This window comes from Ptychodera flava, chromosome 4 (genome assembly GCF_041260155.1).
Source record: "Ptychodera flava strain L36383 chromosome 4, AS_Pfla_20210202, whole genome shotgun sequence".
NCBI classification, from domain to species: Eukaryota; Metazoa; Hemichordata; class Enteropneusta; family Ptychoderidae; genus Ptychodera; species Ptychodera flava.
The window spans coordinates 8,694,292-8,708,726 of NC_091931.1; the positions used below are offsets into that span (position 1 = coordinate 8,694,292).

Genomic DNA, 14,435 nt, shown 5'->3' on the forward strand with positions numbered 1-14,435 from the left:
TCATTTTATGTTGTAAAATCACTGCTTATTTACAGGTTGAGTGAACAGAGGAGACAGAGATTACGGGAACTGGAAAGTCAGATTGGTCAGCTGAAAAAGAAATTAGCCGACCACGGCAAGCTGTTGAAGTTGAAAGAACAAAGTGATCAGAGAGTTACAAAACTCAACAATGAAATCAAGGTAATGAAATCTGTGTGAGTGTGTGCATGAGAGAGAGAGAGGTGGGGGGGGGATCAAATTGTCATTATCAGTCAATGAGGGACATCTGACAAGACATTATATTAACAATCAAGAATAGATATTAACAATCAAGAATATGGACTTGCAAAGATCACATTACACATATAATCATAGATAGACATTGAGAAAATGTGGACAAAATATGGTTTGACCGAGATAGTTTGTGTCATACATGTTGTCACTTACCCTATGGATTGACACTTGTTGCACTTTGCAGGCAATGAAACAGACCAGAGTGAGGTTGATGAAACAGATGAAGGAAGACTCTGCCAGGTTTCAACAGTTTAAAGCCAAAAAAGACAAAGAAGTCATGCAATTAAAGGAGAAGGTAATCAAACCAAATTTTTGTTGCAATAATTACACTTTGCTCATCTTTGTTTTAAGGGACGGAGTCATCAGGTCTGCAGCTGTAGACCTTCTTCTTGATAAACATTGCTTCTTAATGCAAATCATGTGTAGCAAAGTCAGCATTTGATGCACGTTCATGGTTCACAAATCACTGCAAGACTTTGCCAAATATACTTTGGTTGCATGATGACGCCAAAGTATATTTCATACGAAAAAAGGGATGCAAGTCACTTGCATCCCTTTTTTTGTATGAAACTGCTTCCGCCACGGTAACCAGTTTCAGTAGAGCTGCCATTTTAAAATTTTGGATTATGCGTAAAGGATGTTGGGATATATTACGCATAACAACAGACCCATTATATGGGTCCCAGATGCACAGCCATGGATGAGACGACCCCCTTCCCTTTAAAGGCAGTTTTTCAAGCTACCCTATTACTCCACTCCTTATTTACTAGTTATTGATTACTGTGAATTGCAATAAAAATCACCTGTTTATTCAGGAAATAAGTCCCTGAAATTTAATATCTGTCTAGAATGATTGTTTTCTCCAAAGAGTTGGAAATAAGACAAGTGTAGCTTGAAAAATTACCATTATTTGGTGACGTAGTGTATAATATTATCTCCAATATTATTATGATGTTCATGTTTATTCATTCTGAGTTCCATGTAGTAACAGGCAGCCACCTTTATATTGATATTTGTACCCAGATAGGCTTCATGGCAACATGTCCCCAACACTTTTGAATTACATATTCTACAATATTAAGTGTTAGTGAGATTTTTGCTGTTTTGTTTTGCATTTCTTTTGCATGATAGTGTTGATAAAAATGTATTACAATTTATTCATGCTGCAGGACCGTAAACGCCAGTTTGAATTGACCAAGCTCACAAGGAAAAATGAACTGCAACAAAACATGTTGAAAAGGAAAGCTGAAGAGGTGAGTTGAACGTTGATAATGTTTCATAAATTTTCGACAAAGTAAGGAGAAGTGTAAATTGGTGGTACAATTATAGAGTCAAGGATTGATCTGCAGAGTGTTCTGAAACAACACTGTCAGTTGTTGGATGACTCCAGACTGCAAGTTATGGGCAAATGATTTTCAATTGTTACATGAAAACAAGACTGAAGATTGTCTGTGACATTGTGACAGACAGAATGGTATAGAATTGCTTTATCACCATGAGTGTCATTTTGTATCAACACTTCATCAGTTATTCAAAGTGTCTCTTTCAAATGAGATATTCATACCACCTTTTGTATTTACCTATACCCCTTCCATACTTACAGGCTACTGCTGCTAACAAAAGACTGAAGGATGCTTTGCAGAAACAGAAGTCAGCATCTGACAAACGTGAGGAATCGTTTGTTCAAAGTGACATGAAAGGCATTGGACAGAGAGTTAGGGTGAGTTCCAATCAATGAACAGCTTGAACAACAGAGTGGTGGCAAATTTACATAAAATGTATAATTTGCATATTATTTTTAGTTAAAGTGTTCTTTTATATTGCTGTTGACGTATAAGTAGGTAGTTTGAAAAACAGAGGGTTGGCCCACTCCTCAAAATACCCTTATGGAACACCCTGTTGCTTATTGAATGTCAGTATAGAAACCAAAAATAAGCCCTTATGACAGTTTTTTTACCTCATAAAGTCATGCATTGAAAGGGAACCATATTACAGTATTTGATATAATATTAAAGACTTTTAGTGTTATACTTTCTGTGACCCTGAAGAGAATACTTCCTGACTATTGCCTTACTGTGAAATATATGCTCCCTATCACAACTACAGAGTTGGCTTGGCAGGGAGTTAGAGGTACTGGTCAGCATGGAAGAAGCCAGACATCATCTACAGTCTCTTCTTGCCGACAGAAAGGTCATTTCACAACAGCTGACAGAACTGGAAGGAGAGAAATCAAATGAACCACCCAAGAAAGTAAGTCACAAGTCAAAATATATGCAATTGCATGAAATTGCTCACCAAATAGCTGTAAAACATCTTACACTGTTGTTATGGATATAATGAATAAGGGCTGTTAATTTTTTTCCATGAGCAAAGGTTGAGCTTTTCTGTGGTAACGTTAGTCGCAGTTTTTTTTTTACTTTCCTTCATGACACAGTGTCTACATGTGTTCTTTCTATTGCTTCTGTAGAAGAGGGCATTGAATGATACATTTACCTGTGAGGATGATGAGGATGATAGTGTCAGTGAGACAGACCCTGACAGAGATCAGAAGATACAGAATTTGAAGCAAGAACTCCAGATGAGGTGAGTTATTGGGAGCTATGGTAACTTTCATTTTGTAGACTGGCAATGAACAGTCTAACTGACAGTCATCATAACTTTCCTATATGACAGTTGCATCTTTGGAAAGACTGCCAATCATTTGGAGAAAGGGTATTCATTCTAATAATAGATTCTCTGAGATGTCACAGTTCCTAATGTGTAGGGTAGGGAGCTTGAATACCAGTTACGTTCAAGGTCAGCCACCCAGTCACCCAACAAGGCAACATGCAGATGTACGTCACCCACAATACGGCAGTAACTCACTTCCTTTCCATACGTCACCATAGACCCTGAAACTGACATGATACTTGCCCTGATGGGAACAATCATTATGGTCTGTTTGGTCTTGATACACTGCTAAGTGCACCGATATATTGATGCAGCAAGTAGATCATTCCCAGACTGGCTGTTTATGCAGGGACTACATGCTTTCTTCCTCCAGTGGTTTCAATTGATAAGTGTTCAAGATTTTTTATGTTTATGCTTTTACTTCAGGAGTGCCCAGATTGCTGATCTGCAGCAGAGAGTAATGGATGCTGACCAAGGTAACGAATGCTATACCTTACACTACCTATCCTCTGTGATGACTTTCTTTTCAAAATTAAAAAAACATGTCTTCCGTAAAGTAGGCAATCTTGGAAAAATCACATCAGAAATAGGTTAAAATGAATTGTCACAACACACTTTCACCCATGGCAGCCTTCATTGACATTTAGTATGTATTGCACAAGTAATATATGTTTTCATGCCAAACTACCACAGGAAAACGCTAAGAACTTACTCATTTTGAATGTTTTACATAAATGCTTGTTTTAATCTTGCCAACACAGAGGAGAAAGCAAAGCATAGATGGAGTAACATTCGCACCCTGGTGGAAGCCAAGTGTGGTCTCAAATGGTTATTGAACACAGTAAGTGTTTTTCTACTTCAAAGCCTTGCTTGAATACAACTTAGTGCTGTTCTATCATTTTTTGTTTCAAATAAAATTCACATATCAAAGGGATTAAGTTAAACAACCAAAATTTGATGAATGGAGAGCAATTAAATTTTTAATTACCGCTTGGTAATTGTTTTTGCAGCCATCAGATTTGACCCCAAAAAATCCCATCTCAGCCAACAATTCATTTTTCATTTGGAAGATAACTTTGTTATTTAATGTGATATCAGTGTAGTGTGAGAGGTCCAGTATGAAAAAATGCATGATTATGTTTGTTACCGTAAAAGTATAATGGTATTTTTCATCTATTGGTTAAGACTTTTTAACCAGTGATTCCTTGTCAAAGAAAGTCATTCCATAATTATATTCATTTAACTCTTTTAATGTCTGAATGTGTCAAAGAGTTATCAACAGCAAAGCATAAGAATTTATCTATTAAAAGTATTCTCTGGTAATGTCTTTCCTACACCATAAACAGCTTGTAGAGTGTAAGTTACAACAGTCCATCACTGAAGGCGAGGTGAAGGATATGAAATCAGCATTGGCAGATGGCAAGAAAGACAACGATGATCTTGCAAAGATGATGGATCAAATGAAAGCATCCCTTCAAGAAGAACTTACTAACATGGAAAGAGATCATGAGAGCAAGGTATGGTATGGTCCATCAAAACTACTGGTAGCACTGACTTTCTGTTTTTTTTTTTAATTCCATATATTAATTCCAGTAGTCACTATTTGACCAAAGAGCAAAACAAAGAAAAATGTTTCAGGTGGGAATGTCAGAACCTGAACGTTCCACAATTAGGTCTGATTTTGAGCTGATACATGTTGAAGATTTTGTTATTGATATGTTTCATTGCAGTAGAGCTGCTATCCATCAGAATTGCATGTCCCAGAACACTCTTACATCACAGTGTACAAAGTGACACCAGTCAAGAACATAGTCGACTGGCGCAATGTGGTGTATGTAATCTTGAACATGTTGAGTGTAATCGGATACGGTGGTGTCTGTAGTGATTGGAATGCTCAGCACCACCAGTGGCAGAAATGGGAACAGTGAGAATCGTACGCATGAAACCAAATAGACAAATCTTACTTATATGTACTTTTGACCGTAAACATCAATACCTGATAAGTAAGCATTAAATTTAATTCACATGTGCCTGATTGTTTCTCTCTTACCACCACTGGCACAGACACCACTGTACCCACATTACAATGAGGATTTACACCATATTGCGCCAGTGGACCATGGTCAGAAGCTTTTTGTGTTTGACTATGCACTAGTAGAGGGCAAGCCTTTTGTCAACACATAGACCAACTGGAGGATAGCTGGTAAAAATGATGTGTACTAGTAACACTATATCCATTGAAACATTACAACTTGATGTTCCCTTTAACTTAACAGGTGCTGTATCTATTAAAAGAACTACAAACACAAGGCTCAGAGTCTTCAAAGGAAACAGATGACTCCAGAGTTCAGAAGCTGAAAGAAAGAATGAAATTCCAGGTCAGTTTACCCAGAATGATTCACTAAGTGAGCATCACATTTTTGTTTATTTCTCACATAAAAATTACAGTATATTTATTATTAAGTGGTACATCTGTCAAAGGACATTATTTATGAAGTGTTCCATGTTGTTGCACATGATCTGATATTTGTCAACACCAACAAAACACCTTTTGTCGCTCCATATATAACTACATATGCTCTTATAATGTAATGTCAATTGCAAGGCACAGTTTACTCACAAACAAATGATGTGTAATCCGTGCTTGACTCTGTGTCTACTGTAGGAATCTCAAATAGCAGAGCTGAGCAGTGTGCATGAGAGACTGCAAGACGTCCTCAAAGAAAATGAAGACCTGAAAAGGGTATGTTAAAACGGCAATTAATTAACAATCAAATTAGATATAGAATAAGACATTCTTGTGTGACATTTTTTCTCCAAAGCCTAGCTATTCTTTGGTGATCCAAAACATTGCAGTAAAATCTTACAGCTGTCAAGTATGCAGATGTGATCAGATTTGGGTGCTTGGCTTTACATAAAATGAACTGAATAAATATTGTGTCAGTGACAGAAGATGACCAGTCAATTTACATCACTTGTTTATCATTTTCCGCTGATCTAGCAACTGACAGTAGCCAACTACCAAGGAAGGACATTTTCATTGCTTCCTCAACTTGATGAACCACCTAGTGTTTCAGAGATCCGAGAAAGCAAGGTAAGCTGGTAACATTTATAACAAGTATAATTATATTCACTGAAAATATCTGACTGTTGTTTTCTTGATATATCACTTTGTATCGAAATACATTGTTTTTTTATGTTTATATCATATTTTTATTGCATGGTCCTTCAGGTTGAATTTGCTTAACCCTTTCAGGCCTAAACCCCTATATATAGGGGTAGCTCTGGTAAGTTACCAGAAAGTCAGGCCTGAAAGGCTTAATTAAAACTTTGTTGACAAAGTAAAGTAGTTTGCCAAGGCGTACAATATCGACATTGTAAGTTCTGGTGAAGCAAGGTTCATGCAGTCAAGTCTTTTGTTAAAGTTTAATACGTGCTGCATCATTTCATATTCACAAGATGTATTTAGTAGCTATCATGAGAGTTTACCTGGGTAGACCGTTTATCCAAATTCATCTGTGATATTTATAAGAAATTGAGATTTACTTCAGAATCTCTCTTTCCATCTATTTCTGATTCCAATGTTATTCTATTAACTCTTTCTTTCCTGTTCTCTTCAATATTTTTCTTTCTTTTTTGCCTGTCCACCTCCCTCACTCCTTTCTTCTCCTCCTGTCAATGATTATCAACTCAGACCACAAACAAAGGAAACAGCAATCCAAAAAAGAAGAAAGAACTCCTTCAAGAGATATTTGAGAGTGACTACGATGATGAAAGCTTTGAAGATTCTGATTGGAGCGCTGAAGACACTGACTCCTCCTGGTGTGAGACGCCAATCAAGAGAAAAAGATCACAGCTTTTGAACAGAAAGAAACTCTCAATTCTCAAGGTACTTGTCATTTATTAGTCCCCACGGACACCGTCCGGGGGGACTTATAGGTTTGGTCATGTCCGTGCGTCCGTCCGTGTGTGCGTGCGTGCGTGCGTGCGTGCGTCCGTTCACCCAGATATCTCAGAGACGCCTGGAGCGATTTCGTTCAAACTTGGTACAAGGATAGTACCCTACCTCATACAGATGCACGTCGATTTGTTTTACAATGCGATCAAATTTGGCCGTGTTAGAGGACTTTTTAGTTTTCACCTCCATAGACTCCCATGTATAAGGCAGTCTCCATAGACTCCCATGTATAAGGCAGTCCATAGACTCCCATGTATAAGGCAGTCCATAGACTCCCATGTATAAGGCAGTCCATAGACACCCATGTATAAGGCAGTCCATAGACTCCCATGTATAAGGCCAAGAAAAATAAAAATTTAGTTTCTCATCGTATTCATATTGCAAAAAGGATGCAGTGACACAGTTTTTAGTGCCCACAGATAAAGTCCAGGGGGCTTATAGATTGGGTCATGTCCGTCCGTGAGTCCATCCGTTCACACAGATATCTCAGACACTTTGACAAAATGTCACGTGACCTTGGTGACCTTTGACCTTGAATATACATATTTGTCCGTAACTCAGTAACCACAAGTGCTAAACCTTTCGTATATGGTATGATGGGACACCCTATGACGCCACATATTGTACCTCACATTAATTATGCACCTATCTAATTTTGAGCAAGCCAATAGACTTAGAGGTCTGATTTTGGTATATATGGATAACTTAGCACTACAATTTTTTGACAAAGTGTCATGTGACCTTGGTGACCTTTGACCTCAAATATACATATTTGTCCATAACTCAGTAACCACAAATGCTACACCCTTCATAGTTGGTATGATGGGACACCTTATGACGCGACATATTGTACCTCATTAATTATGTGCATATCTAATTTGAGCATGCCAATAGAGCCAAAGGTCTGATTTTTGGTATGTAGGATAACTTAGCAATACAATTTTTTGACAAAATGTCACATGACCTCAATGTCCTTTGACCTCAAATATACATATTTGTCCGTAACTCAGTAACCACAAGTGCTACACTCTTCATATTTTGTATGGGACATGACGCCACATATTGTACTTCATTAATTATGCACCTATCTAATTTTGAGCGAGCCAATAGAGCTAGAGGTCTGATTTTTGGTATATAGGGACAACTTAGCAATACAATTTTTTTGACAAAATGTCACGTGACTTTGGTGACCTTTGACCTCAAATATACATATTCGTGCATAACTCAGTAACCACAAGTGCTACACCCTTCATATATGGTATGATGGGACACCTTATGACGCCACATATTGTACCTCATTAATTATGCGCACATCTAATTTTGAGCGAGCCAATAGAGCTAGATGTCTGATTTTTGGTATATAGGGATAACTTATCAAGACAATATTTTTTACAAAATGTCACGTGACCTCGGTGACCTTTGACCTCAAATATACATATTTGTCCATAACTCAGTAACCACAAGTGCTACACCCTTCATATTTGGTATGATGGGACACCTTATGACGCCACATATTGTACCTCATTAATTATGTGCATATCTAATTTTGAGCGAGCCAATAGAGCTAGATGTATGATTTTTGGTATTTAGGGATAGACTAAAGGATAGACATTGTTTGACAAAATGTCATGTGACCTCGATAACCTTTTACCTAAAATACACGATTATGTCAATAAATAAGTAATCACAAGTGCTATGTCCTTTATATTTAGTAGGATGGGAGACCTTATGACAACACATGCTTTACCTCATTAATTATGTACATATATAATTGTGGGCAAGCCAATAGAGCTTGAGGTCTGAATTTTGGCATATATGGATTAATTAGCAATACAATTTTTTTTCAAAATGTCACGTGACCTTGATGACCTTTGACCTTGATTATGCATATATATGCATAACTCAGTAACCACAAGTTCTTTACGCTTCAATTTTGATAGGATAATAGACCTTAACAGTGCGGACGCACATAGGCGATTTTTCCGTTGTTGCTAGGCGTGTCTATTCCAGATTCTGTCGTCGTTAAGGCGAGACGACGGGCGCCACCGAGTAGAAGCTGACTGACAGGGCGACACATCAGGTAAGCTGAGCTCTCCAAATTTCATTAAATTTTGACCGTTAAATTAGATAAATATGTTTTAAGTGCGTTGGTTCTAGTAGAGTGATGGTCCGACAGTAGTTTGATGGCTTTTCCCCAGAAATTTGACATTTTTTTCGGAAATACGGCAAAAACTTTCAATGTCAATTGTGGATGGGTTATGACATATCTAGCAGAAACTTGCGAAATTAATACCGTCGTTTGAGAAGTTAACATTTCCGTCTCATGGGTTTAATTTCTAAAGTTTTAGTAAATTTATTATCCTTACTCATCATTTAATGTGCTGAAGCAAAATCGGACTTGGGGAAGATCAGATGGCATTCTGAGAGCGATTTATTTTCAGCTATGTACGAACCGGAAGTGAAAACAAAGCAACCAAGGAGGCCGTACAACATGTCTGGTAATCGATTGCAACTAAAATAATATTGCAGGGTTTAACGGAACTGTTATTTTGCAGAACATCTCTTTGGGATAAGCGGAAAATCTTCCTCCGTATCTGACAGTTTCATTAGTTTCCATTGCAACATTCTGTGTAGAGAAATAACATTTCTTCCCTTTCATCAAAAAATATTTTTACACAGATCTGATGGCCCTGTTTGATATGCTAAAAGCTGCATTCTAAAATATAAAAGCATCTGTTTATGTGTAGGATAAAAATACTTGTGTCAATAATATGTACATGCATAAAACTCGTAAGGCTGCGTTCACAAAAAACGGTTAGGGGGGGTGGAGGAATTCGGGGGGATTCGAAAATTTTGGGGGAGTAGAGGGGGGAATTGAAAATTTTGCTCTACCTGAAGGGGGACTTGAAAATTGTTTTGGTACTTTTTTATGTTTTACATTTTCAAACTCAAAGTTTTTGTAGGTAATTCAATGAAAAATGAACATCAGTGTCAATTGTTGTAATGTTAGTAATAATTTAACAAAATCTACAACCATTTTGTCACATTTCATGACTTTTACGAAAAAATCTAAACGTGTATGATTTGTTGTAAAAACCAAATGAGCCTAGTTATACAGGGCAGAAGCTGCAAATGTTGATGATTTTTGCGACATTTCTATGCAATATATCAACTACAGTTTCTTGCTGTCTCCCTACAACATGCTCAAACACACAATATTCAGTTTGTCGACAAAGCCTGTATATAAAATATGTATTTGGTGACAATTTAATTAGAGTTCAGACTGACAGTCAGTGATACAAATGCATGGTACACATACATAGGCTGTGATAGCAAGCTGAATACTGGACAGTTCAAGATGCCATAGGGGTGTAGAACAAGAACTCAGTTGTATAAAGAACAAAAATATTGTCAAAATTATCAAAGTATTACTATCAGATTCTGCTCTGCTACTGTAGTGTCATGTTACTGCATACCTGAGCAGTGCAGAGATAGCTCTGACTCTGATGTACACGGTAGTTGAAGAAGAGTTTCGGTCAAATGACGATCATGACAGTGAAACATACAGGCCAGAGAGCAACATATGGAAGACCAGGAGACTTGAAAAGTTATCGCGAATTTTTGAATTGTGGCATATGAGAATAATCAAACATTAAAGAAAAAAGATGGGGTCACAATGCTTGATTTTCTATATTTTCACATTCTTGTTATAAAATAATACAAAAGTAAAACTTTGAACAGTGAGGACTTAATGAAAAAATATGTGACTAAATGGAATTATTTATTTTTTAACCAAATTTGCCATTATTACACCCAAAATTTCAGAGATTAAAACATTTATTTGATGGAATTTTTTAGTCAACAGTATTGTCAATTTTGAGTAGCATTTAATTCATATATGTCTTGTACTTTTGAAACAAATTTTGGTAGGTTATGACAATATGGCAATGAGCCAGAATTCATAATTTGCCTACTCTATGATCGTCATTTTGTGTGCTCTTCGGCAGCAACAATTGACCTTGCCAGAGTTGGATGACAAATCCAAAAAGTTCACTAATGCCTTTAAGATGAATCAATTTAAGAACTGTCTCAGGAATATGACTTTATAAAGTGCTAATAGCAAGTAGTGTTGAACACCTGTGAGCGGAACGCCGCAATACGTGATTTTTTCTGCATACACATACATCCTTTACAAATATGTGGGATTGTGATAGTTGGGGGACTTGAAAATTTTGATCATATAGAGGGGGGCATTTGAAAATTATTTAGGGTGTTGAGGGGGATCTGAAAAAATAAGATTATTATCGTGATTCCTCCAGCCCCCCCCCCCCCCCCCCCCCCCCCCATCGTTATTTGTGAACGCAGCCTAAGTCTCAAGCTACCAGAGTAAATGACTAGGTGTTGGAACAGCTGATGATGTGAGAGCTCTATGTGATCTATGCAGTGACAGTTACACATGTATCTAATGACTAAATATCGGTAGGTTAGTAGACCTGACTGTGTTGTGCTCAGGGATATTAGCTGAGAAAAGTCTAATACACCCGGCAGGATAACCACTAAGTAGGCAGATGACCTGACTGTGTTGTGTTCAGGGATAGTAACTGAGAAAAATCTAGTACACCCGGCAGGATAACCACTAAGTAGGCAGATGACCTGGCTGTCTAACAGTATAGTGTATATAGAATATACGGATAGTTTTCAATCGGATTCGAACCCACAACATACGGCATCAGTTTAGTCGCCTAGCTGCAATCTTGGCCTTGAATACAGGAAAACTGCTAAGTAGGATGAGAAGTGACTTAACAGATGCAGGGATGTTGTATATTATTGATACACAATAGAAAGAGAAAGTAGAGTAGTAGATAACGAACAATATCATTATATTAGGAAATCACTAAATAGCAGGGAGAACTAACAAGTACCTATGAAGTGAATAGGGTATTTAGGGGAAGGTATGCTCATTTACATAATCATATTACATGTATAGCAAGAAAATAATTGATTCAGTTGATACTAATGTAATTTACCACGTTAATATGCATTACATTAAGGAGACCCAAGGTGTATTTTTTTTAATTGGATACATACCTAAAAATGTTATTTATACTTCCCATTAAAAGTATTGTCATAACATTTGTTTTCTACTTGCAGATCACGGCACATCTATACAGTGAAAGAACTGACACAGCAAATGCAAGAAGAATGTTTTGCTTTTTTAATTTAATTTTGCAATAAAATGTTAACCTTACAATATTCTGACTGTCCTGCAATTTTATTTAGTTGTGGCAATATGGAAGCTTGGAATAAGTGTTGTATGTGTTTCAAAAAATGTGTGGGTGTAGTACCCTTAGATAAATTACAAAATGCATGACACAGAAATATTTTATTCTATCTGAAATGAATACCAAGATGACTAAACCAAAGTCTCAGCAGTCCTGCAATTATTTTTGAAGGCGATATATGTCTTGATGTGTGCTTAGACATAAAAGTAAATAATACCTGAAATATACAGTAAAGCCCCATTAGCTGTATCTTTTCTACACATGCACTTTGCAATGCTCACCAAAATATATAATCTGATTTTCAAAGATAGCCTTTGCATTCCCTGTCATTACTTGAATCCATATTTGGAAGCCAAAAATTATTGTATTGTTACAAATCTAAATTGTACATTCTTCACCAAATTTAAAAACTTTTTAATCACATTTTGGGAAGAACTTTTGCTTTAGTTACTCTTTATTGTAAATCATATGTAAAAGTAATCCTAAAATACAGCTAATGTGCCTTAAAACAAAACACCTTTTTCCTAAAAAAAGTATGTAGGTTGTTTTACAATGATCAGACGTAGGCTTACTTTGTTAAAAGAAAGGAAAAAATCATTTATAACAAGTTACAAAATGGATACGAAGCATCATTTCTGAACTAAAAGGCAATGATGATGAAAAATGAAATTCTAAAAAAACGACAGAGATGGCAAAGGTCATCGGTAGAGGGCGGCTTTATTTACTCGCTAGGTCATGGTCGATGATGTTTTGGGCACATTTTAAGTTAACATTTCCGTCTCACGGCTTTAATACAAAAACTGAATGCGTAGTCTCAAAGCTTAGTATCTGCGCTATCGATCACTGGCCAAATCTAACTTGGGGACGACAAGGTGACGGAGTAAAACGCTAAAATTTAGGGCGGTGTGAGTAATTTTGAGGGTAGGAACGCACGCGACGACTTTGTTTTTCACCATATTTTTTCAAAAAATGGACAATTTTGTGTCGAAAATCTGTACCGCCCTAAAGGTTACGTAGACATCTTTCATAGTATTCAGTTTTTACGGCACACGGAACACAGGTACACAGACCCTAAGCGAAAAATATCCATGGTTTCAATTGCAGAATGCGGCGATATAAATTTGAATTTTTTCGTTCCATACCCCCCACGTAGAGAAGTTCGATTTGGTGCGTTCCGACTATGTGCGTCGCCACTGTTAAGATGTAACATCTTGTACCTCATTTATTATGCGCATATGTATTTCTTGGCTGGCCAATACAGCTAGAGGTCTGATCTTTTTTCCCGATTTAGAACCATAACTTAGACATGCCTCTTGTTTCAAATTGGGATCAATGACATAGTCCTATGTGCCCATTCATCTGAACATATACACTCCAGTGATACTTGTTAATGACCACATTTCCCTGCCCCATCAAGACTAATACTCCTATTACAAGTGGGGACTATGTCATTGTCATTGATTATTTTTCACTTGCAATTATGTTTTAAGGGTGATACTCCAAAGCAAACATCAGGAAATCTTAAATAACCTTCTGAAGATGTAATATAATTCTATGCCATATATGCCAGTTTGTTTCTGTGAAGGAAAACATGCAATGTTGAGTACTGGCCACCAGGAGCTGCCCTCAAAAAAGAATTTGTTGATGTTGAACAATGCATACATGGTGGTTGAACTATATAGCGCCATGGAAAGATTGGTAAGTATAACTTCTGAAAACCTAGCATCACTTCCCTCAATGCTAATACAGTGTAATGCCCTACAGAGAACCCTGAACCAGATAGCAAATGTGGCATACTCGTCTACATTGCATTGTTTTGGCGGGATGCATAAAATTCTGATAACTTACATCACTATTTAGAATGGTACAAATTCTTTAAGGTTCTACCCCAACCCTTTACAGTGTCTGATTTTCCCCGTATTTCTTCTCAGGCTGGCTGCGGGTGCAAGGGTAAGTGCTCCAGCAAGAAGTGTGGCTGTGTGAAGGGAGGGAAGAAGTGTGAGGACAGCTGTAAATGCAAGTCATCAGAATGCATTAACCGTGAGGGAGATGATACAATAACCAGGGCAAGTGATGAAGACGACACAATTCAGGTATGGTTTATCTTTGTTGTGTATTTTGTTGACATGATGAACATTGCATGAATATTCACTTTCAAGTTCATGAAGAGTAGAAAAATTCTGTACTATCATAGTTTTTTTTGTAAAATACCAGGTGTGACAGCAAAATTATATGGTATGAATGTACAGATA

The 14,435-nt window shown here is 37.0% G+C and overlaps 1 protein-coding gene across 2 annotated transcripts in view; it reads left to right on the forward strand.

The window, feature by feature from the left end:
• The window catches only part of LOC139130821 (chromosome-associated kinesin KIF4-like), a 30,631-nt gene that overhangs the window by 14,554 nt on the left and 1,642 nt on the right, over positions 1 to 14,435 (forward strand). The window contains exons 15-29 of one of the 2 annotated variants that reach the window (XR_011551990.1): positions 36 to 180; positions 458 to 568; positions 1,443 to 1,526; positions 1,877 to 1,993; positions 2,380 to 2,523; positions 2,741 to 2,856; positions 3,370 to 3,419; positions 3,705 to 3,784; positions 4,290 to 4,460; positions 5,220 to 5,321; positions 5,609 to 5,686; positions 5,945 to 6,037; positions 6,638 to 6,832; positions 8,842 to 8,981; positions 12,053 to 12,071. Coding sequence is in view for 1 of the 2 variants with exons in the window: in XM_070696617.1 (XP_070552718.1) it covers positions 36 to 180; positions 458 to 568; positions 1,443 to 1,526; positions 1,877 to 1,993; positions 2,380 to 2,523; positions 2,741 to 2,856; positions 3,370 to 3,419; positions 3,705 to 3,784; positions 4,290 to 4,460; positions 5,220 to 5,321; positions 5,609 to 5,686; positions 5,945 to 6,037; positions 6,638 to 6,832; positions 14,115 to 14,276 (1,648 nt within the window). In the remaining variant the exon portion in view is untranslated. Of the gene's footprint in view, positions 1 to 35; positions 181 to 457; positions 569 to 1,442; positions 1,527 to 1,876; positions 1,994 to 2,379; positions 2,524 to 2,740; positions 2,857 to 3,369; positions 3,420 to 3,704; positions 3,785 to 4,289; positions 4,461 to 5,219; positions 5,322 to 5,608; positions 5,687 to 5,944; positions 6,038 to 6,637; positions 6,833 to 8,841; positions 8,982 to 12,052; positions 12,072 to 14,114; positions 14,277 to 14,435 lie in introns of those variants that run through there. The other variant, XM_070696617.1, reaches the window with a different exon arrangement.